Genomic DNA, 22,673 nt, shown 5'->3' with positions numbered 1-22,673 from the left:
TTAACCGTCTGGATAGTCCGGACCCCCCCCCCCACACACACACAAATCCAACCCATATATTATCCCAACATGCGGTCCCAACATGAAAACCCCACCCCACGACGCACACTTACCTTTCTTGTCGGACATTCCACTTACCGCTCGGATTCCCGTCTTAACAGGACATTTCTCGCTAGGTCCCTCGTTATTAACTCTTGAAGCAACCAACAACCCTTCTATCCTAACCAAAAAATTGTACGGCTTGATGAAAATAATATATGGACCGCTCGCTCATGTTGTTTGTTGCAAAGAATCTCGCATGAAATGTTATACATATGTCACATTGGTTCACTATCCTATCTATAATGCCGTGACAGTAGTTTAGAAACTCTCCTAGCACTCCAAATACCGGCAACAAAATCACCAAATATATAGCATCCGCAGCTACCATGAAATAGGACGCTAAACAACATTTGCAGCAAGCAATCAATTTATACACCAAGCACACTGAGCAGAAGCAACAAGCTATCAAGATTTCTTCTACTCACAGAACTGACAAATGTGACTAACTCTGTAAGAAGCTTTGCCTTCAGAACCTAAAAATGGTGTAGTCCCATCACTACTTCAGCCGCTCTCTGATCTCAATAGAAAACATGGAGATCGTCTAAAAAACATAGTACACTTTGGCTGCACTTAAATAAGCTTGCTAAAAAGAAACTTCTCAAGTGACGTAAGAAAAAATACAAGTAACTTCCACTTAACAGTCGCATCATTTGACTTATAGATTTTCAGTTAGCATGGCAACTGAAGTGAGTCTATTGATTAAATTACATAGTTCATTGTTAAATGCTAAACACAGATTTAGAAGAGTTTCCAATGCTCATCTGTCAAATATGCTATTGTATACTTAGAGCATCTCCGGCCGCCCCCCGAGGAGCCTTTTTTCTCTGCCGACGATGCAAAAAGGGCAAAAAATGGCCCAGCCGTGCCCCCCAAGCCCCCCCCCAAACAATTTCAAAAAGGCTCACCCTGTATCCACTGCTAGTAGTGTCTATAAAAGAGCTCTTTTTCCCTACATCGGCGAGTTAATACTTTGATCTCTACCAACTGGAAGCACAGATAACTATATTTAAAAACAGGAACATCTGCTATCTTCATGAGTAAATAAACAGTAAAAAAGTAGATGACTAAACCCAAATATTTTCATGAATGTTACAGGTCATTTTTGTTAATGTGTAAGTACATCAAACATGTTCTAACAAGCAGGAAAATTGTAGAAACATTCAAATGATGAGCAGTTCCTAATTCCTATCATGGAATCACTACATGATGCATTGCACTGAGCACCTTCTGTGTGATATGGAGATGGGCAGAGGCAAAGATCAAGGAATTAAAATTCGAAAAGAATAAATAAGCTATCAGTAAGCCAATAGAAATCGACACAGAAAAAATAAATAAGTTTACTTCAGTAGCCGATAGGGATCGACGCATTTGGAGACATAACTACCACAACAAAGATTCCAGCGTTGTAATAATAGCCTTAGTGCTGAATTATACTCCTTAAAATATGTCTCGGGCATTTTCTTCAAGTACCTTGTAGGCAACAAGAATGACAATGATTCTAGGGAATGAAATTCTCTCGCAAATAATCTGACTTGTATTGTAAATTCACCTAGCTGTATGAAAATCAAAACCAATCATTAAATAGGTTATCCAAAGAATTGATAAACAGACTTTAAGAGCGAAAGTGTTTTAACCTGAACTTCCAAGAAATCATCAGAGCAGAAGTGGCTTCCCTCCCATCAATAAACTTCCAGGTGAACAGGAGAAGCATGACCATAGAGAATCATATCTGAATACCTTAATAGAGAGTCATAACTGTCCTGGCAATAGCACATCTCTTTGTCCCTCCTATATTCTTCAATCACATCAGAATACTAAAATTGACCATATATCGTTTTCAAGAGAACAAAAATGATCGATCAAACAATTGGTCTAATTCAAAAGTTTGTGTCCTTCATTCTCATAATCGTCAGTCTTCTTAACCAACTTCTTCTTGCAATACAACATCTTTCTCCCAGCCCTCAACCCCATCCATCTTCATTCATAACACCATTTTTTAACCCTCTTTTCAAAATCAATCAGGTGAATATTTGAGAGCAGTAATTTGATCTCCCTCCTTATTGATTAGTAGACATAATATAACATTAAATCTTTCCATGTGCAGTTGCTGGCAACCTCTGTCATTTAGTGAAGAGGTGATAGCTGTGGTGTCAGCAAAAAAATTAAAAATAATAACGCATTGATGTATTGCAAGTTTCTTGAGACCAATATAATAGCTTTGAAGATTTCCTACACCAATCCCGGCCTCATGGCATTCCAGACAGCCTATGTAGATGAAGCAAGTGCAACATATCTTGTAAAAGAAAGATATATCAGCTTCACAAAGGTACTCCTGAAAACATCTCAATTAAAAATACACATCTCTCTATGGTTCCACCTTCATCATAATGTTACCATCATATGGAAGAAAGATATATATTACAAATATCATCCATATGTCAGTCAAAGGCTGAACAATTACTATTATGAAATACAAAAATATTAGACGTGATGGAAGATGGTTTCAGAAACACCAACGACACGCACTCGTATTTTAAAGTCTTCATACTATAGAGTTATCTCCCTGCAAGTTATGTGTGCTAAATAATCACAACACTTGGATAGCACCTACACATGCGATTATATATTCAATTCACATAATCAGTTCTTCTGCTTCTATAAATTAAGAATTACATAAAAATAGTACGTGTCTATCTAGTAGTACTCCCTCCGTCCGAAAAAGCTTGTCCCTCAAATGGATATATCTAGCACCAAGTTAGTGCTAGATACATCCATTTAAGGGACAAGCTTGGGACAAGCTTTTTCAGACAAAGGAAGTATAAGATAAGGATTTGAATTGTTGACGCAAGGCCGGTGGAGCCGTGCATGGTCCACTTGCAAAGTGCTTTCGAGCATGGACGTCGTGCACATAGTGCAAAGCTGGCTGAAGGAGTCAATAGATTGGATCCCGGCAAGACTGCACATACTTGACGTCGGCTGACCCTACCTTGATTGATTCCCATGCTGGCAAGGTTGCACACATAGAGGAAGACTCGATGGATTCTTGCCGGCTAGAAACGAACAAAAGCAAGCACGCAGGTGATGCCTATTTCTTTGCAACAGATGTGTGTCGCCTAACGCAATGGGGGAATACAATATGTATATAGTGATTTTACCTCAATAGATATTTTGGTAGCTCCACTCCATTAGTATGAAATTTGTGATGTTGAAAACCTGAAAAAAAAAGGAAAATAATGATCTCAGTGGCAATTGTGTCAGCTGTTGAATAGGTACGACATTTATTTCAGGATTACAACCGTTCTCTCCCATTGAACAATGGCTTGAATTCTTTCAAGAGAGAACCATACAGTAAAAAGCTTCAGAACACAATGTACTCTGAATCAGGTCATATTCAGGCCATATACATCGAGCTTATACTACCAAAAAATATCAGCTAGAAATCTAGCAAGTATCTTCAAGGATCAAGAACATGAAAGAGGAATAATGACGAAAGAATATTGAATCAAGATTTTTTTTACAATGTCATGAACCTGGTGCCAACGGCGTACTCGCAGCGGCCGATGAGCCTTTGGCCACTGCCTACACTGCGCTCGCGCACGCCGCTTCGCTGCTGCCGCAAGCACCGGCCACACTCCCCGCCGCAAGCAGCCAAAATGATGGAACTCCATGCCATCATAAGCCATTCCAGATGTTGAATTAAGGCTAGTACGACATCCCATATTTGAGGATCGCACCCGGAAGATTGCACTTAACACGCCAGTTGAAACCAAGATTAATAATACAGATACAAAGAAAACAAAGATAAGCAGGAATAGGATGTTGATGGCCTGCTCATCTTGGTCCCTCTAGACCCAAAAAGTTCGTTACCTTTGTAGAAAAAAGATTTTTTTTGGTTCCCCTGGTATCTAGCACCAGCGACAATTTCCTATTGTGGCGACACCCCGACATGGCCCTACTTAAGCTCCTTCTCGTTCTTGCTTTGGTTCCGGTCCGGCAAACCATACCATATTCCAAATATTTTTACACTGTAGCATACTAAAAGTTCTCATGTCTTCCAGTACATTATCTTTTGTAGAATCATCATATATAGCTCTTAGTCTATGTCCTCCCAACCTAATGCAAAATGAACAAAATCAGATATCTATACATCAGTACACAACTTAGCATATACTCCCGCCGTCCCATAATATAAGAACATTTTTTAAGCTATATCATGGGAGGGAGTAGTAGACAGAGTATTGTTTCAAATAATGGTCCCTAAGAGTAAGGTTAACATTCCCAACCAGACTTGTGAGCATCTTCGAGCAACATACAAGCCACAGGAGTGTAATTGGATATCACAAGTGTCAAATCAATAGCTGAGCATAGCATCTCTACCTGGACTAATAAAACCAAAATAAATTTTAACATGTCGCCGGTCCTACAACAGTGGTTGATAGTGAATTTGGTAGACACCCATAAATGACAGTTTAGCAGTGTCTCCGACTCTCTATACATTTTGAGTCCCATGTTTTCAGCATTTGATATCTCCTTGGATACAATGAAATTTATGCTTCACAGGAGGATCTGCACAAAATAAATGAAAAACACTTAAGTTTCTCATCCTTGTAAGAAGAGGTAATTCTATCGAGAACTTACTAAGGGCATTCAACCAATTCAATTCATGAAAAGTTGTGTCCGTTGGAGCTTGTTATGCCAACTGAACCATGTTGACCGACCCCAATAAGCATATGCACTCACGTTCTCTACTCACATAACAGAGTTATGTCTGATTCTCCCGTTTGTTGTACTCCCTCCGTTTCTAAATATAAGCTATTTTAGATAATTCAATAGGGACTATATATGGATGTATATAGACATTTTTATTGTGTAGATTCACTCATTTTGCTTCGTATGTGGTCCATATTTAAATATTTAAAAGGTCTTATATTTAGGAACGGAGGGAGTAATTCTTTGTCCCCGTTAGAAATTGATGGCCAGGGATCAAATGAGAAATGAATAGAACCTTGGAGAACAACATCAAATAGACCTTACTCATTCTCAGGTAATTAAAACCAAGGAAGGGTTCCTGTAGGATAACTATATTCACCTTCCAGTCTTTGCATCCATCACAGCCCCAAAATTGATTGACATAACCAGCCAGAGAACGCACCTGCCCTGCTGCCCAAAAAGGAGGAATGCCAGACAGCAGAATGTAGAGTATAACTCCACTCCATATGCAATTATCGGCTCCATATATCCGCTTCAGCACCTCCGGAGCCACATAATAGGCACTCCCAGGAATATCCCTGAACTTCTCATTTGCATTTCCATTATATCCCATTTAATCTTAAGCACTGCATGAGCTTAGTTGCCAGAATTTAATTCAGGTAGCACTACATATACAATTGTAAATTGTAGAGACAACATGAACTAAGGGGAATGGTTGAGGTTTCTTCCCTTGTCCCTTCTCAAATAGTATGTTCAGTTAACCAATTAATTACTCACCGGCTTGAAGGAGACGGAGAGGCTGAAATCAGTGGGCTTGAAAAAACACATACGTGTACAGTTGTCCAACAAGTTGACTGAAACATGCATCACAATACATCGTCAATGGTTTTCTCCTTGCTTCATCTTAACCAACAGGCAGCACAATACATCATCAATGAAATGAGATTTCAACTCTCCAAGAACGCTACTTAACGAGTTTAAGAGGTTTCGGCCAAGCATTGACTGAAACTGTTTCCGAGAAATTAGACCTACACCGAGATTGAACAATATAAAGAATATTCCCTGGAGTAAATACTGGCTCTAAAAATTGTCTAAACGAAATCGGCGCGTCAGAGCCCTGAGATAAACAGACCCAATAAAAAACTCCATACATTAACAACTGTATGATCTAGCTGGGTGCACAAATAGGTTTTAAAGAAACTCACAGGAACAATCTTGGAGAGCGTAAGTAGATATTCAGTCAAATTAAAAGGCGAAGTCAGAGCAGGGAACAGTTGATCCGAAAGACATGCCGTTCCAATGCACAAACATCCATATGCGTGTTCAGGAAGAAGAAAAGCACAAAGATGTCATCTCCTATAGCTAGCTAATGTACTATGGTAAAGATCGTACATACTTTGGGCGAGCGAGCATTGCATAAAAGAACAAACACCTTAAACTATAGAGGGCATAGACAACAAAGAACACCTAGTCACAGAGGCGACACTCACCAGCAAGCAAGCAGCGCACGCACAACGCAACCGTCTTAACCCCTTTACTCACTTCATCGTGTAGTTGAACTGCTTACACCCCAGGCACTGCACCTCGTCGTCCCTAAGGTGCTCAACGGCCAGCTAGACGAAGGTATTCTTTGAGGTCGCACCGGATGCAGCAGAACACTGGTATACTAAGCATCGGCTAGCTCGGAGGTGTGCCCTGCATGCACCACCCAATCATGAGGTTACCAGGGTGTCAGATCACAAACTATTAGTTAGTTTTGCAATGCACTGGAAAAGACCATATATTACAAAATAAGCTCATCTCACTGCGGCAATATCGCTAACAGTTCAGAAATATTACAAAATAACACAATAGCACATGCAGTAGCAGTAGCAAGCAACATTCCCTGCACTCTTCCATCTAGTGACCATCCTCTCCCTGCTACCTCAACCACCACCACCACCCCCACACCAAAAGCTCATCTGGATCCATGTGATCTCTCAGTTCTCTCTGCTCTCTCACGCAGAAAACACAACAACAAGCAAGCCTCTCTAGCCTCCCCCAATCCAACTAAATCAGAGGGGAAATCTCTATTACCTGGTGGCTAGTGGCTTGTACCTGATGGATCCATAACTGGGTGGATGGATCTCGGGCTCGCGGTAGTATGTGTGTTTTCAAACTCGCGTGAAGAAGAAACGTGTACCTGTACGAGAGGTCGAGAGCTTTACAGCAGGAACACGCCATGGAGCCTGTCTCCTCTGCATCCTTCATTCATCTCGTTCTTTGAAGAAGACAGGCATCCCTCGCACATGTCGGCGGCGGCGACAACGAAGAGGCGGTGATGGTGGAGGCAGAAGCCCATCCCGGCCGGAGATCTCGCCCGCCGCCTGATGGACGTCCTCCGCGCCGAAGAGCCGGTCGATGCAGGAGCACGAGGCCGAAGTAGGCCGTGAAGCGGGCGACGGCGTGGGAGAAGAGATTGTTGAGCGCGAGGGAGACGGCGAGCTCGCCCCCGCCCTCCTCCGCCAGAGAGAGCTCGCCGGCGGCGGGGCTCCGCCGCTGCTGCTATGCTCGAGAGCGGGAGCGGCACCCCGGCGCGCACATCGTGGAGAGCCTGGCCAGCGGCGGCGGATCGACTCATATCTCGGCGGCGGATCGTATTGGGGGCTGGGGAGTCCTTGAGAGATGGTAGGATAGAATACATAGATCGAGGGGAGCCTCGCTGGCTATTTTTTTGCTACGTGCGGGGAAGGGACGAGAAAACCGTCGAAAAAGACCAACGAAAAAAACCGGACAAAAATGGTGGGACGAAAATAAAACCCAGAACGCGACCTACCAACTGAGACATTAGGAGTAGAGACTACCTAAAAGAAACGTAAGGTTCCGTTTCCCCTCTTACGTTCCCCCTCTTCGTCCAACCCCTTCGTACGATCCCCCCTCCCCTCCAGCGATTTTTTTCTCCCGACACCGGTTTTCTCCCCACCGATTTTCTCCCTCTGCCGATTTTCTTTTCTCCCTCCAATCGACTCTATCTTTGGTAAAGAAATAATTCACATAAGGCAACCAAGCGGAATCAATCAACAATCAATCGAAACGCAATCAATTCATGCATGGCAATCAATTCATTCATGACGATGATAAATCTTCTTCCTTCTTTCAATCAAACGTTGATCAATCTCCTTCCTTCTTTCAATCACTTCCTTTTTCCTATCACCATGGTTTACTTGGCGCCAATGAAAATGAAAATAGTCAGATCAGTCAATATACGTCCTTGCATTCTAAACCATGAGTCGTGTTGGAAGAGAAATCGGGTCTTAGCACTCGTGGCGATGGGACCCAGGATGGGCCGTCCTGTCTCGAAGAGGGTCATGTTACCACCGCCTGTGAACTTCGTTCCCGCTCCCATTGGCCCTCCACCGCCGATCGCCAGGCAACATTTTATCCATTCCTGCTTTTAGTTATTTGCATTAGGAAATATACAGAATTGTGCTATTTGTCAACCAATTGCAGACATGTAAGGTTCAGCGAAATAGAAAACCTACATATATACAGTCGAGGTTGGGACGCAACGGCAAAGGTTTTGTATGCTCGCATCAAACATACCCGGAGTGGAGCAGCCATCTTTCACGCCATCCTCATCGACCAAACTGTAAGTATTCACAGAAGATATGCTATCAAGTGATCTGCTGATAATATATTCAACATGCTGCTAATGTATGCAATAGATTTCCAGGGGGTCAAAATGGATGCAATTGCATTTGATCCATTTCAACCGATCGCATATCGCTTCAGCGACAACCTACGTGCCGGCTCAGTACACTTATTCAAAAAAGTTGGTTTTGAACCAGCAGCTATGCATCTGCCAGTTGCATTGCCGGTGCCATGTGACTTTTACATCGTCCTCCACTCGCGCACTGAAATACTTCTTGCCAGGCCAGCATTAACATCCCTTCGTTGCCGCCATGATTCATTGATTTTATAGATGTCTACAGCCTCAGAAACAGGATGCTTGCAGGTGCATTGTATCATCTCACTATGAATTTTGCTGACATGTAGTTCAGCCAGACTTTCTTAACAAATTCACATCATTTTTTCCCAGATGTCATTGGCATAGTGATGCATGTCAGCAAAATAATGTTACACATGTCAGACGACCGTACCACGCCATACCGACATGTGGTCCTAATGAACACTCGGTAAGAACTCTACTTAATGTTTAGTACATTTTATTGGCAGTGGGCTAACATTTTATTGCTCAATCAGGAGGGAGTTTATCTACCTACGTGTCTGGGAGCAGCATGTATCACGCCACTTGATGAGGTGGGGACTAGCAAAGCAGGGGCTCTGGACTTTAGGTGCCACACTGCTTGAGGTCAACAGAGCACAACGTGAGTGCTTGTGTAATCGAAGAATGTTTAACATGACCATCTTATATAAAAATATGAATTGTATGTTGTTTTATTAAACCTATTTTGTAGGGTTCTTGAAAACGACATACATGAGCCAGCTTGTCTTCCAACCAGACAACCAGCAGTCCCACGAGCTGACAGCCTGCCGTGCGGCACTAGGCGATGCTCAACCGGGCCAGCTTGATTGTTCAACGAATGAGCCATGTTCACGTTCAACGAATGAGGAGGGTTCAAGTCTGATGCAAAATTCACTTCGATGCTCTATAATGATGTTCAAATGTCGTTATGTTCGCACAGCCACTTAGTGTTCGTCGCCTCTAAAACAACTTCACAAGGATCTATTTTTATAGTACGTGCTGTCATCATTATAAATCCAGCTGGATGAAAGAAATCAATGACAGATGTGAGTCTGTCCGGGATCAACTGCTATATCTATGTTCTTTCCATTTTTTTTGTTTCCCCACTAATTCCTTGTGTAATAATGCCCATTAACTCTAATTAATTAATACGGGATCACTTTCCTATCCATGGTTGCATATAAGTCTGCTTGGCATACGAACCTCACGCACTCTTCGTGGCATTGGTTTCCTGCTGATCTTTCCACGCCTCCAATTCAACCAGCTCGACTATCAACCCGGGTGCCACGCCGCTAAGATAAACACACGCAGACTCCTATCTAATTTGGTTCCGTAAGACCTATAGTTTATTCATGTTTACCATGTATAATTAGCCCCATGTTTGTGAGCATCGACTCTATGCAAAGCGCATCATGTTTACTATTTGGGCTTCGAGCATAATAGAATAGTATGCTTCAGACTAATACGTGAGGTTGCAGAAATACACGTACCCACATATAATCGGTGACTGGCTGGGAGAAGGGGGCCTCCATCCCTTTGCGATGCGCCGGCTGCAGCTCCTCTCCACGCCGCCGGAGCAAACTCCAGCACACAGAGACCGCTCAGCCTCCGTCTTCCGCGCGGACGCCGTCTCCCGGCCCGCCGTCACCGTAGCGCGCGCAGCCTGCCATCAATGGCAACGGCCCACGCAGCCCCCACCACCATGGCCAGGACGTCCGCCTTCAAGGACGGCGGCACCACATCCTCAACGAGCACAGCGAGATAGATCGACGCCGGACGCGACATCGCCGTCGAGCATCGCGAATTGCCGGCGCGGTTACGCCGGCAAGGAATTCGGCGCCGACGCAGCCGCTATCTCCTTCCTTTCCGTGAATGACGGCGAAAATTGGAGGATATTTTGGGTAGGGTTTCCACCGGTGCTGATTTTGTGATCGTGTTGTTGATCTGTGCCGTCCAGAGGATCGGACGGTGTGCATAGTGGCACAGCGGTGCTGGCAGGCCCAAGTTGGGCCAATTTAGAATGGATGGATGGTGGCACTTGATGTAATAGGCCGTTGACCAGATTAGTCCTCGTGGGTGGGCCAAATGTTATACTACGCTGTGTTTTTCTCTTGTACAACGATGCCTTCATTTCTTATATTATATTTTCTCATGTGGACAATATCTAATGTATGGTAAACGGTCCTAAAAAAATAGTCTGATGAAATGTTGTGACTCAAGAGAATGCAAGATACTTGTGGTACCACGTGCTATTAATTTTATGGATATAAAATATGTATCATTTTAATTTGCATCAACAAATTATAATTTATGCTCTTGAGGTAATGTCAACTGAATTTCACTGTAGACATTGGACAACTAGCATACTTGCATGAATAAATTTTAAATCATCATCATTAGTGATTTTAATTCGTGGTATAATAAACAGGAGTGCATAAGTCGAATATGAATTGGAATGAGGTAGAATAAGCGTGCACTCTACAATCTTACCACGGTGGCCACGTAACAGAAACTTTTTTTTGATACTATCTTCCTTGCAGATGAAGTCTCCGACGTGATCGAGTGATCGTACTCCCTTCGAAGACATGTCAAACTCTATGAACCAAAGTAATATTTAATGATCTAATGCTGTGAATTTGTACAATCTGATGCACAAGAAATAACTAAATTATTATTCTGTTTTTTAGGTGTCATCGATATTAATAATGGAGGGGAACCTATAGATGCGAAAGAGCGCAAGCGGCAACGTGCTAGGGAACGATATGCGCGGATGGATGCAGAGAAAAAAGATGAGCTACTTAAAAAGCATCGTGAAGCCTATCAACAAAAAAAAAGCTCGACTATTGGTTCATTCCCAAGAGACACAATCAAGTCAAGATACGTCAGTTGTTAAAAGGTGCTTAATAGTAGGCATATTATTACTTGCAAATATAGCAATTTCGTTGTTCCATGTTTCTAAGCAACTATACCTGACGTGCCATGGTTAGAACAAGAAGACACTTCTTGCAACTATACCTGCAAGCTTCTTGACATCTCACTAATTCGAGATTTTATTCTCTTCACTCTTTTCTGATATGTAAAATCAAAATAATACTTTCAATGTAGTTGATGTATATACTATCCAAGGTAGTTTGCTGAAATGATGATGAATCATTTGTGCATCGTATTTGAGGCCCAGATGCGACTTGTAAATATACTTTACATTACAAGTTATTATGTGCATTAGGTTTTTAGATAATTCATAAATGTAGGGTGTATCTGGCTTTAACTTTTTTTAGTAAAAAAAATGTGCACTTCATTCAAACAAAGATAATGTTCTTACAATCAGCTTTATTTTTATTTTTGTAAAGAGAGACGGCCTCTCCGAATTTCATTCATCTTATTATCAGCTTGTAGACTATGCAGAATAAAATGAGGGCTATGGTCCAGCCAACGTGCTTCTGCGCCACTCACGCATAGTCATGAGTATCAACATTTGTTGTCCTTCTTGCAAAACGAATATCAAAAGACTCAAAAAGTGGACTGCTTTGTGATTCCGTCTTATCCGCCATAGACCCGCCAAATTTGTCGCTGGATGGGATGTTTCCACTCAGAGTAAAAGTATACGATGCAATAAAACAGAGCGACATCTCTGGCCATTTTCTTGCTCCCGATATTTTTGCATGCGATAATGGCGCTAGCCAATCGGTAAACAAATCAGAGGGAAGCAATCACGTTTATGTAGGGAAGATAATCGCGGGGATTGCCCTATGTAGGGAAGATAATCGCCGAGACTGCAGGGCAGTTAAGGCCGCGCGTCACATGCAGCAAGAAAATCCCGAGTTCAGAGGAAGGGAAGGAAATAATAAAGCTAGGCTGCTCGCACTACTCCATTTTCATCTATCATATTGCTAAAAACATTTACTCCTATCCAGCAATCTGTTTGGGTTTTTAGTTTTAAACTTTATGCGCGTGTGGCATGATCATGAACATGGATTACCAGTTGTCCCGGTGAGTACTCTACATTCACCATTCATGTGTCCTTTTAGATGTAAGCCTTGCATGACAGCATAATGCACGTGCAGGACGATTATGACCTACAGAATCAGGTGTTGGTACACTTGCTGTCGTACAAGGACAATGAATGCGTAGAAAATATTCCATAAGTCGTGCGTGATTTGGTGAAGAGAATTGGGATAAACTTTTTTTAGTCGGAGAAGCATATGTGTAATTTTATTACAACATTGTGAAATAGCTTTGTTTACTCTGTATCAATACGTTATTACAGTTCTTATTCTTTTAATCTAAATATGAACAATGCTATTTTTTGCAAGCTTACTTCAAATATTTCATGTGAAGTGGATAGTTATATGCTAAATGAAAAGAAATGTGTGTGCTCTTTTAAATACAACTCAGTACAGATGTACGCTACTTCATCTCAACATTGAGTTAGATAATCCTCAACTAAACTTTGTCATTCAATTAGATGGACACATCTAAAATTTGTAGACGTATTATTGCCCGTGGCAACGCACGGGCATTTTACTAGTTTATAATTAATCTAATCAGGTTTGCATTTCTTTTGAGTAAAATCTACTAATATGGTTTGCAGGGTTAAGGGTCAGGCTTGCACGGGCCGAAACATCGAACCAGAAAGCCTATCAAGCATTAGTGCTCCTGGCCCAGTAATAAAAAGGTGACACAACAATGGAGGCGTATTTTCTTTCCCTTTCTAGCGCAAAACAAGAACACTAAATGATCCGTTTTCAAAGGCAAATGATTCTGGCCAGTCGTAGCAACGATCTTTTTTTCTACCCTCTACCCCACAATTTTCTTTCTATTTCCTCTCACCAAACCGCAGTCCACCCGGTTTTTATCGACCACCATAATTAAAAGAATGAACTATTTGGTAAGTGCCGATTTAATCAATCTGGAGAAATCACCCAAACTGGCGCTCCCTTCTCAGCTTTGCCCTCCGCCGCACCTCTTCCTCCATGTAATCGTCGACTGCGGCAACGAGTTGTTCTCCTACGCCATGTCCGCCCACGACATCCGCACCTTTCATGTGCCTACTACAGTTGTCATCGATGCGGCTGCGATGGCGAGGATGATGGGGGGATATTAGTTCCACTTGCTCAGTTTGAATGAACGGTAGATGCCACGAGGAAGCCGAATCAGAGTCCTACCCCGAGGGCTCGACCTACTTGTTCGTGGCTATGGCGGATGCCGAAATTGTCGGCGATGGCAAATTCATTTGTGTTGTACTACCCTGCACGAGCGTCATCGGATCATCGTCCTTGTGGCCGGATGCAGCCATGGATGGTGGAATTACATTGCGTTATCGCATATGAAATTATGACCGCCATAGGACCTATATGCAGATTAGGGCGACATGTTGAACTAATAATTTTTCTTTCACCGTGTTGAGGTAGTGCACTGCTTAAACAGAGAGATTACTCATTAGCATAAAGATGATCAATGGATTGGCAGTGTGATATTGTAGAGATATGCAAGTCAAATAGATGATATATGACTAATTCAGGTTCATATACATATACTCAAATAAAATGAAGAAACGAAGCCTATGTGCATCCTCATGACTATGCAGAATAATTAGATCTGAATGTGGATATGTGCATCCTCATGACTATATTGGTTGAACAAATGGTTGGAAAACAGGAAACATCGGTGCGTGATAGTGTAGCAATGATTCGCAAAGGCGGATAGCACCGCATGGAAGGCGTGTAAGTGAGTACCCTGGATCGGGATTACAACTGCAGCATATAATATTTTTTCCCAACTGCAACATGTATATTTTTTCCAAACTGCAGCATAACGGGAACACATAACGACCCATTTATCAAACCTCACAGAAAAAAAATCCGCCGCAGAAATGTGCAGGCGTGACAGTAGTTTTCACATATATCACATTCGAAGATCTGTAAAGGAAAATAATAATTGAAAAAAAAAATAGTTGGTTCCCCACAAAAAAAGAGTTGGCATGGGGGGCAGGTTCGGTGAGCAATCCGACTGGGCCACGGCTGGAGGCGTAGACCCCGCAGCACAAGGCCGTCCCCCAGCCCAGGAGGAGAAGACGGCCTGCCCATGGAACCGGCGCGATGTCGCCATGTTCCACCATTGAAGAGCCTTTTCTTTTTATATTTTTATATACTTCTGAAATACGTATATGTTGGAGTGAAATAACCTCAATATGCCACTCAGGCCCACTGAACAAACACCCACGCCAACTCCTTTAGCCCTCCGAGGCTGGAGTTACAGGCGTGCGCCACGACGCCCGGCAGGTGCAACGGCGGGTGCTACGTATATATGCCGGTGTACGTCGTACTCAGCTGGCAATGTGGTATTATTTACTCTTTTTTAGCAACATGTGGTATTATTTACTTAATCTAAAGTTTCCCTTTTTTTTGAGAAAACTTAGGGCGAACAAATTTAAGGGGGTCAGGCCTGCTGGGCCGGCCGCAACGTCGAACCAGCCAGCCTCTGAACGATTGATTAAAGACACTGTTGTCTCCCACAAAAGGAGATGATTGGCCCTCCTGGCGGACCCAGTAATGAGAAGTGACAATGCATTTCTTTTCCTTCCTACTGAGTCAGAAAGAGAACACATAATAACCCTTTTTCAAAACGCAATGCAAAATTAACCTCAAAACTGTGCTGGCACGGCGAATCAACCTGTGTTTGAGTTGGTTAGGTGGACAGTGGTATCCCCAACCCACCAGGGTTCAAATCCTGGTGCTCGCATTATTCCTGTATTTATTTCAGGATTTCCGGCGATGCGCTTTCAGTGGGAGGAGAGGTTCCCGTCGACGACGAGGCGCCTACGGTGACTTCGTAAATCTCAAAATGATATGCCGGCTCAGTCTCTCGGAGGTGCTCATATGGGTATTCAAAGTCCTGCAAGAAACAAATATTCCATCCGGATTTAATCACCACCACTGGCATCAATAGTACTGCTATCTTTTGAACCGGATTTCGACATGCCTCATTCTATTATTTAAGAAGAAAATTTGAATAGATAATTAACGGAAAATCAACAAAAGACCGTCATAACACACCCTAAACTGACGGGACCGGCAGGTCTAGCTACTCATATTCATTGAATAGAGAGAAATGGTACAAGAGACTGCTCGGTTAATTAACGGGAAACCGGGCTAAAATCCAAATAAACATACGAATCTACTTAGCTAAACAAGGCTTATAAGCACCGATGGACTAACAAGACACCCCTGACACATCAGGATCCTCGACAAGACTCATGAGCCCACGGAACATAAAGATACACGCATTCGTTATCCGATCCAACGGCATGTGCTACATTTTGCACAAGAAGAACCAAAGCAATTGTTATCATGCATCATCGGTTGTCATCCACTAACTTTGGTGTAGCAATAGCACGGAGAGGCACGGCCTTCGTGAGTGTCACCCCAAACTTCTCACACATATCAATCCCACTTCTCTCCACCTCCGTCGGGAGCCTCCACTTGAATCGATGCAACAACGACCCGAGAACTAGATGCACCATCCTGATCGCAAGCGGCATCCCTGGGCATATCCGGCGCCCTGCACCAAATGGGATCAGCTCAAAGTCTCCGCCTCTATAGTCCACTGCCCTCCCGAGAAACCTCTCTGGCATGAACTTCTCAGGCTCAGACCATATAGCTTCGTCCCGCCCCATCGCCCACACGTTCACCAGCACACGTGCGCCTTTGGGTACTGTGTAACCCGCGATTGTTATGGTCGTCTGAGCTTGGCGCGGTAGCAACAATGGAGCGGGAGGGTGCAGCCGGAAGGTTTCTTTGATCACAGCTTGGAGGTAGGGCAACCTGTCGATGTCAGGTTCTTCGATGTCTCTCCCTGAGCCGATGACTCTTGTAAGTTCATCGTGCGCTTTGTCCATTGATGATGGGTTTTGAAGAAGCTCCGTCATTGCCCACTCTATTGTGCTGGAGGTTGTGTCACTGCCAGCAGCAAACAGGTCCTGATAAGACATATAGATGCGTTGTGAAACAATCAATATTGTCATAAATATTTATCGGATGCAGTGATGTTATTATGTACCGTGGATGGGCAAAATAAATATTTTGAGAAGCTATACTATTTTTTATCGTATATTCAACCACGGCCATAGTTTCCATATGGATATACATATTTGTAAAAACAAGGGTGTGACTAGATCTCGGTCGACGGAGACTTAATCAAGTCTTAATCAAGTGACACAACATATAAAAAAGAAACAAAAATAAAATAAAATAATATATCTACGGGTCTACACGTAAGATCCAATGAATATGGCATCAACTGAAACTTCATTAAATTTCAGTCTATCAAGATTTAGCAATCTGCACCCTAATCTGTATTGTGAATGAGCAAAATAAAAATATTTTGATAAGCTATATTTTTTACTTCCTCCGTCTCATAATGTGCCAAAAACGTTTTACATTATGAAACGGAGGAAGTATCATATATTCAACCACGACCATTGTTTCCCATATGGATATACTACATGCATGCTGGTAAAAATAACAATCTTCCTACAAGATTTGCGCCGGCCGTAAAAATAAGTTTGAACCACACTTTCGGATTCGTAAAGCGGAATTTGTTTAGTGCAACTTGCTTGACAGCGACCAAAGGAACCTTATGCACACGGCTCTATCAATTCTTTATGATGTGTTACTTACCGAGAACAGCGACCGCAGCGTGTCGCGATCCAGCAGCGCGGCCTGGTCGTCGTCCCGCTCCGCGACATCCAGCAGCACGTCCAGGAAGTCGCCGCCGTCGTTGTCGTCGTTCTCCTTCCTAGGCTCGCCGGCGGCGTCGCGCGCGCGGCGCCTCAGCCTCTGGTCCACCTCCCTGTCGAACACGAGGTGCAGCCGCGCGAACAGCCGGGCCAACTGCCGGCGAAGGCCCTGCAGGTCGGCCGCCGCGAGCGCGGGGAAGAAGTCGGACACGTTCGGGCTGCCGGCCGCCTCCATGATCTCCGCCACCAGCACCTGGAACCCCTTGGACCCCCCGTGGTCGTCGAGGCTCGTCACGTCCGTCGAGAACACGGTGCGCGACAGGAGGTTCAGGCTGGTCGTGAACGCCACGCGGCCGACGTCCACGGCCGCGCCGTCGCGCGCCAGCCGGGCCACGTGCGCCGCGAGCTCCCGCACCTTCTCGGCCCGGAGGCGCTGGAGCGCGTCGAGCCGGTGCGGCGCGAACAGCTCCGTGGCCATGATCCGGCGGAGCGAGCGCCAGCGCGGCGCGTGGGGCAGCCAGGCGACGGAGCTCCTGGCGTGCGCGCCGACCGCGTCCTGCACGGCCCGGGTGGCGAAGACGGCGTCGTGCTTCTGGAGGAACTCGCGGGCGGCGTCCGGGGAGGAGACGACCACCGTGGTGACCGCGCCCAGGCGGAGCGACATGAGCGGGCCGTGGGTCCTGGCGAGCCCAGCGAGGGAGCGGTGAGGCTGGTCGCCGAGGAGGTGGAGGCTGCCGATGAGCGGCAGCGGGCGGGGTCCTGGAGGAAGGCCGCGACGGCGTGCGTGCGCGAGGAGGTCGAGTAGGTAGACGGAGAGGAGGAGGGGGACGACGAGCCATGGCAGCCACGGAAGAAGAGAAGCCATTCTCAGAGAGCTCCGTTAGTGTGTGAAAATATAGTGAACAGTGTGACAAGCACGCGTATGGTTAGGTGATTAGGTGCCCCTCTATACTGGCCACTGGTTTTGTTTGTGGTGTGGCGAAGGTAATCCTAGTGGTGGTGGGTCCTAATCCTATTGGGTTTGTGTTGGCAACCAATGGAAATCCCCTGGATTGATGATGAGCTATGTGGATTCAGGTAATACGTGGTACAACCTACTACTCAGCGGTTGGCCTTCATGTGACCGAAGCGGCGGCAATCTCCTGTGTGCTACTTCTTCTTGATGATGATGGCGGACGCGGAAGGATGACATTGATGGAGGTGAGCAGAGTTAGACATTGAGGGCATGAGCAATGGAGGGATCAGCTTGATGCTGCCCCATGTCTTATTTTAGACCTAAAATATTAAAACTACCATTTACATTTTACTCACCCAACCGAGGCAGCCATAGGTAGACCCCATCTCAGTTCTTTTCTCCTGTCTACTTCTCTACTTCCTTCATTCTCTCTCCTTCTTTTCTCTTACTTTTTCCACCAAGCAGCTACCTCCTCTGCAAGAGACCGCCTCTTGCGCAAAGCACCATCCGAACCTGGTTTGGCCCACTCCGAACCGAGCTGGACCTGCGGGGCAGCACCATGGGGCAGCCCGTTGGCCATGCCCTGAGGAACATCGTAGAGACCTCTGTCATGGCTCTTCGCAATGGTATGATTTTCAGATGGCTCCTATTTGACGCACAAGGGGATGGGCTGACCTATACATTAACCAGTCAACCGATTTTTCTTTGTTTGTAATTCATTCAGCTTTCTATCTTGATTTTTCTTGGTTTTCTGGTTTCTTTTTCTTTTGTTTTCTTCTATTGTTCATTTTAAAAAAGATCATGGTTTTAGAAACACTAATGACTTTCTAAAAATTTTCTGAAATTTTTAAAAAGTTAATAAGTTTTATTTAAAATGCCAAATTCTTAAAAATTGTTCATGATTTTCTAAACATGTTTGGAACTTTCAAAAAGATGTTCATAATTTTGCACATTTTTTTATAAATGTTCAATCATTGTTTGAAAATGATATGTCCAGAGCTCCTCCTATGTCACATTTCCATCAAACTTTGCACGCCCGCAGGAAACTTGTTCATCTTTGATGTGTAAGATTTCCATATTTGTTTGATTTTTTTTCTATGTTAGTAGATTTTACTGTTCATCCAGGATCAGATGTGCTCATGTCCAGCTATGGATTTACAGTATACCGGCTTGATTGCTGACTTTAGTTTATCTCGCTTAAAAGAGGGCAAGTTGGAATCGCTAGATGTGTGCCATATACTACCTCCGTCCTGGTTTATTGGCACCCCTCGCATTTTGTGCCAAAATTTAACCTTAAATTTAAATAATAAAATCTTAATGCATGTAACAAAAAATAATATCATTGAAAACTATGTTCAAATACGAATCCAACAATATAATTTTTGGTGAAATGCATTATTATTTTCTTAATTAAATATATGGTCAAAATTTGGCACTAAATACTAAGGGGCCTAATAAATCAGGACGGAGGTAGTAGCAGAAAGCACAGTAGATACAGTGAGCCTGGCAACGATCCTAACTCCATAGAGAAGAAGCGATCACACATTGCTCATTAGTAATGATCGTCACAGCCAAAAAATTAAGAATCATCTAAATTGTCTACCACACAAAACTCTAGCCCTTACGAGGAATGTGTGAGGGCCGCTTGTGACGCCCCCGATTTAATCGTACACTAATCATGCACGTAAATGTGTACGATCAAGATCAGGGACTCACGGGAAGATATCACAACACAACTCTACAAATAAAATAAGTCATACAAGCATCATAATACAAGCCAGGGGCCTCGAGGGCTCGAATACAAGTGCTCGATCATAGACGAGTCAGCGGAAGCAACAATATCTGAGTACAGACATAAGTTAAACAAGTATGCCTTAAGAAGGCTAGCACAAACTGGGATACAGATCGAAAGAGGCGCAGGCCTCCTGCCTGGGATCCTCCTAAACTACTCCAGGTCGTCGTCAGCGGGCAGCACGTAGTAGTAGGCACCTCCAGTGTAGTAGGGGTCGTCGTCGACGGTGGCGTCTGGCTCCTGGACTCCAGCATCTGGTTGCGACAACCAGAAAGGAAGGAAAAGGGGAAAAAAGGGGGGAGAAAGCAACCGTGAGTACTCATCCAAAGTACTCGCAAGCAAGGAACTACACTACATATGCATGGGTATATGTGTAAAGGGCCATATCGGTGGACTGAACTGCAGAATGCCAGAATAAGAGGGGGATAGCTAGTCTTATCGAAGACTACGCTTCTGGTCACCTTCGTCTTGCAGCATGTAGAAGAGAGCAGATTGAAGTCCTCCAAGTAGCATCTCCAAGTAGCATCTCCAGTAGCATCGCATAGCATAATCCTACCCGGCGATCCTCTCCTCGTAACCCTGAGAGAGAGCGACCACCGGTTGTATCTGGCACTTGGAAGGGTGTGTTTTATTAAGTATCCGGTTCTAGTTGTCATAAGGTCAAGGTACAACTCCAAGTCGTCCTATTACCGAAGATCACGGCTATTCGAATAGATTAACTTCCCTGCAGGGGTGCACCACATAACCCAACACGCTTGATCCCATTTGGCCGGACACACTTTCCTGGGTCATGCCCGGCCGCGGAAGATCAACACGTCGCAGCCCCACCTAGGCAAAACAGAGAGGCCAGCACGCCGGTCTAAACCTAAGCGCCCAGGGGTCTGGGCCCATCGCCCTGAGCACACATGCACGTTGCGTGGGCGGCCGAAAGCAGACCTAGCCTAGTGGCGTTCCAGTCCAATTCGGCGCGCGCCGCTCCGTCGCTGACGTCTGAAGTGCTTCGGCTGATACCACGACGTCGGGATACCCATAACTACTCCCACGTAGATGGTTAGTGCGTATAGGCTCGTAGCCAACTCAGATTAAATACCAAGATCTCGTTAAGCGTGTTAAGTGTCCGCGAACGCTGAACAGGGCCAGGCCCACCTGTCTCCTAGGTGGTCTCAACCTGCCCTGTCGCTCCGCCACAAAGTAACAGTCGAGGGCCGTCGGGAACCCAGGCCCACCTCTACCGGGATGGAGCCACCTGCCCTTTCAGCCCCCAACTCCGTACAGTATCACAGGTAATGTAACAGTGTAAAGTATATAGTATATGCCCGTGATCACCTCCCGAAGTGATCACAGCCCAGTAGTATAGCATGGCAGACGGACAAGAGTGTAGGGCCACTGATGGAACACTAGCATCCTATACTAAGCATTTAGGATTGCGGGTAAGGTATCAATGACTGTAGCAGCAATGACAGGCTATGCATCAGAATAGGATTAACGGAAAGCAGTAACATGCTACACTACTCTAATGCAAGCAGTATAGAGTAGAATAGGCGATATCTGTTGATCAAAGGGGGGGCTTGCCTGGTTGCTCTGGCAAGAGAGAGGGGTCGTCAACTCCGTAGTCGAACTGGTCAGCAGCAGCGTCGGTCTCGTAGTCTACCGGAGAAAAGAGGGGGAAGAAACAATGAATACAGAGCAAACAAAGCACCACAAAATATATCAAGGCAATACGCGGTGTTCGTTGTGCCCTAACGCGGTAGTAGGTGATACCGGTGAAGGGGGGAAAACCCCCGGGAAAGTATTCCCGGTGTTTCGTGTTTTCGGGCAGAGGAGCCGGAGGGGAAAAGTTGCGGGTTCGATAGGTTAGGGGTGTGTGGCGGTCGAACGGGCTGCGTAACCGGATTCGTCTCGTCGTTCTGAGCAACTTTCATGTTGAAAATATTTTAATCCGAGTTACGGATTAAAAGATATGATTTTCTAAAGATTTTATAAATTTCTGAAATTTAATTAATTATTTAATTAATTCGAAAATGAATTAATGACATCAGCATGATGTCATGCTGACATCAGCAGTCAACAGAGTTGACTGGTCAACCTGACCAGTGGGTCCCACTGGTCAGTGACACATTTTAATTAACAGATTAATAAAACTAATCATAATTAATTAAGGGGGTGGGCCCCACTGTCATACTAATTAATTAGCTAATTAACAGTAGTTAATTAAGTTAATTAATCATTAGGTTAATTAATTTTAATTGGTTAATTTAATTAGAAATAATTAAGTTAATTAATTAATTTCATTATTTATTTATTATTATTATTATTTTCTAATTATTTTTATTTTATATTTTTATTTTTATTTTATCAAAATGTTCTCTGGGCGGGGCCCACTTGTCATTGGCCCCGGGGCGGGGCCCAACCACCAGTGGCTCCAGGGGCCTAATGGGGCGGGTCGGGCACTGGCGCCCGACAGGGCGCCCGGGGGCGCTGGCGAGGCGTGAAGCGGGGCGAGGCCGCGGTGGTGCACGGGCGGCCGTGGCCGTGGCCAAAACGGCGGCGCGACGGGGCTAGACGGGCAGCACGGTGGCGTACGCGCGCGGGACGAGTTCCGGCGCCCAGAGGCGTTGCGCGCGAGCATCGC

At 44.6% G+C, this 22,673-nt stretch overlaps 1 protein-coding gene and 2 long non-coding RNA genes across 3 annotated transcripts; all 3 read right to left on the bottom strand.

Annotated features, from left to right (window-relative positions):
* Positions 1-4,490: 4,490 nt before the first annotated feature.
* Positions 4,491-5,531, bottom strand: LOC119287914. The gene is made up of 2 exons (XR_005141013.1): positions 5,255-5,531; positions 4,491-4,668 (listed from the first exon to the last, which is right to left on the bottom strand). It is a non-coding gene; the product is annotated as an uncharacterized LOC119287914 (long non-coding RNA).
* A 2,222-nt stretch (positions 5,532-7,753) lies between these two features.
* Positions 7,754-10,452, bottom strand: LOC119287913. Its single transcript, XR_005141012.1, has 3 exons — positions 10,048-10,452; positions 8,334-8,438; positions 7,754-8,239 (listed from the first exon to the last, which is right to left on the bottom strand). It is a non-coding gene; the product is annotated as an uncharacterized LOC119287913 (long non-coding RNA).
* Positions 10,453-15,614: 5,162 nt separating this feature from the next.
* LOC119287912 (geraniol 8-hydroxylase-like) lies at positions 15,615-18,223 on the bottom strand. Its single transcript, XM_037567531.1, has 2 exons — positions 17,236-18,223; positions 15,615-16,535 (listed from the first exon to the last, which is right to left on the bottom strand). The coding sequence occupies exons 1-2, from the start codon at positions 18,157-18,159 to the stop codon at positions 15,912-15,914; spliced, it is 1,548 nt and encodes a 515-aa protein (XP_037423428.1). The 5' UTR covers positions 18,160-18,223; the 3' UTR covers positions 15,615-15,911.
* Positions 18,224-22,673: the final 4,450 nt, after the last annotated feature.

The sequence above is a fragment of the Triticum dicoccoides genome, chromosome 4A, assembly GCF_002162155.2.
Source record: "Triticum dicoccoides isolate Atlit2015 ecotype Zavitan chromosome 4A, WEW_v2.0, whole genome shotgun sequence".
NCBI classification, from domain to species: Eukaryota; Viridiplantae; Streptophyta; class Magnoliopsida; order Poales; family Poaceae; genus Triticum; species Triticum dicoccoides.
Note: the sequence above shows the minus strand (reverse complement) of the source record. Positions and strands in the feature narration are given on the sequence as shown.

What these genes read in the sequence shown, in the direction of transcription:
- LOC119287912 (XM_037567531.1), bottom strand. Translation starts at nt 18,159, where the DNA reads ATGGCTTCTCTTCTTCCGTGGCTGCCATGGCTCGTCGTCCCCCTCCTC. An exon ending in CGCTGCGGTCGCTGTTCTCG is followed by an intron (nt 16,536 to 17,235) that starts GTAAGTAACACA and finishes ATGTCTTATCAG; the next exon opens with GACCTGTTTGCTGCTGGCAG.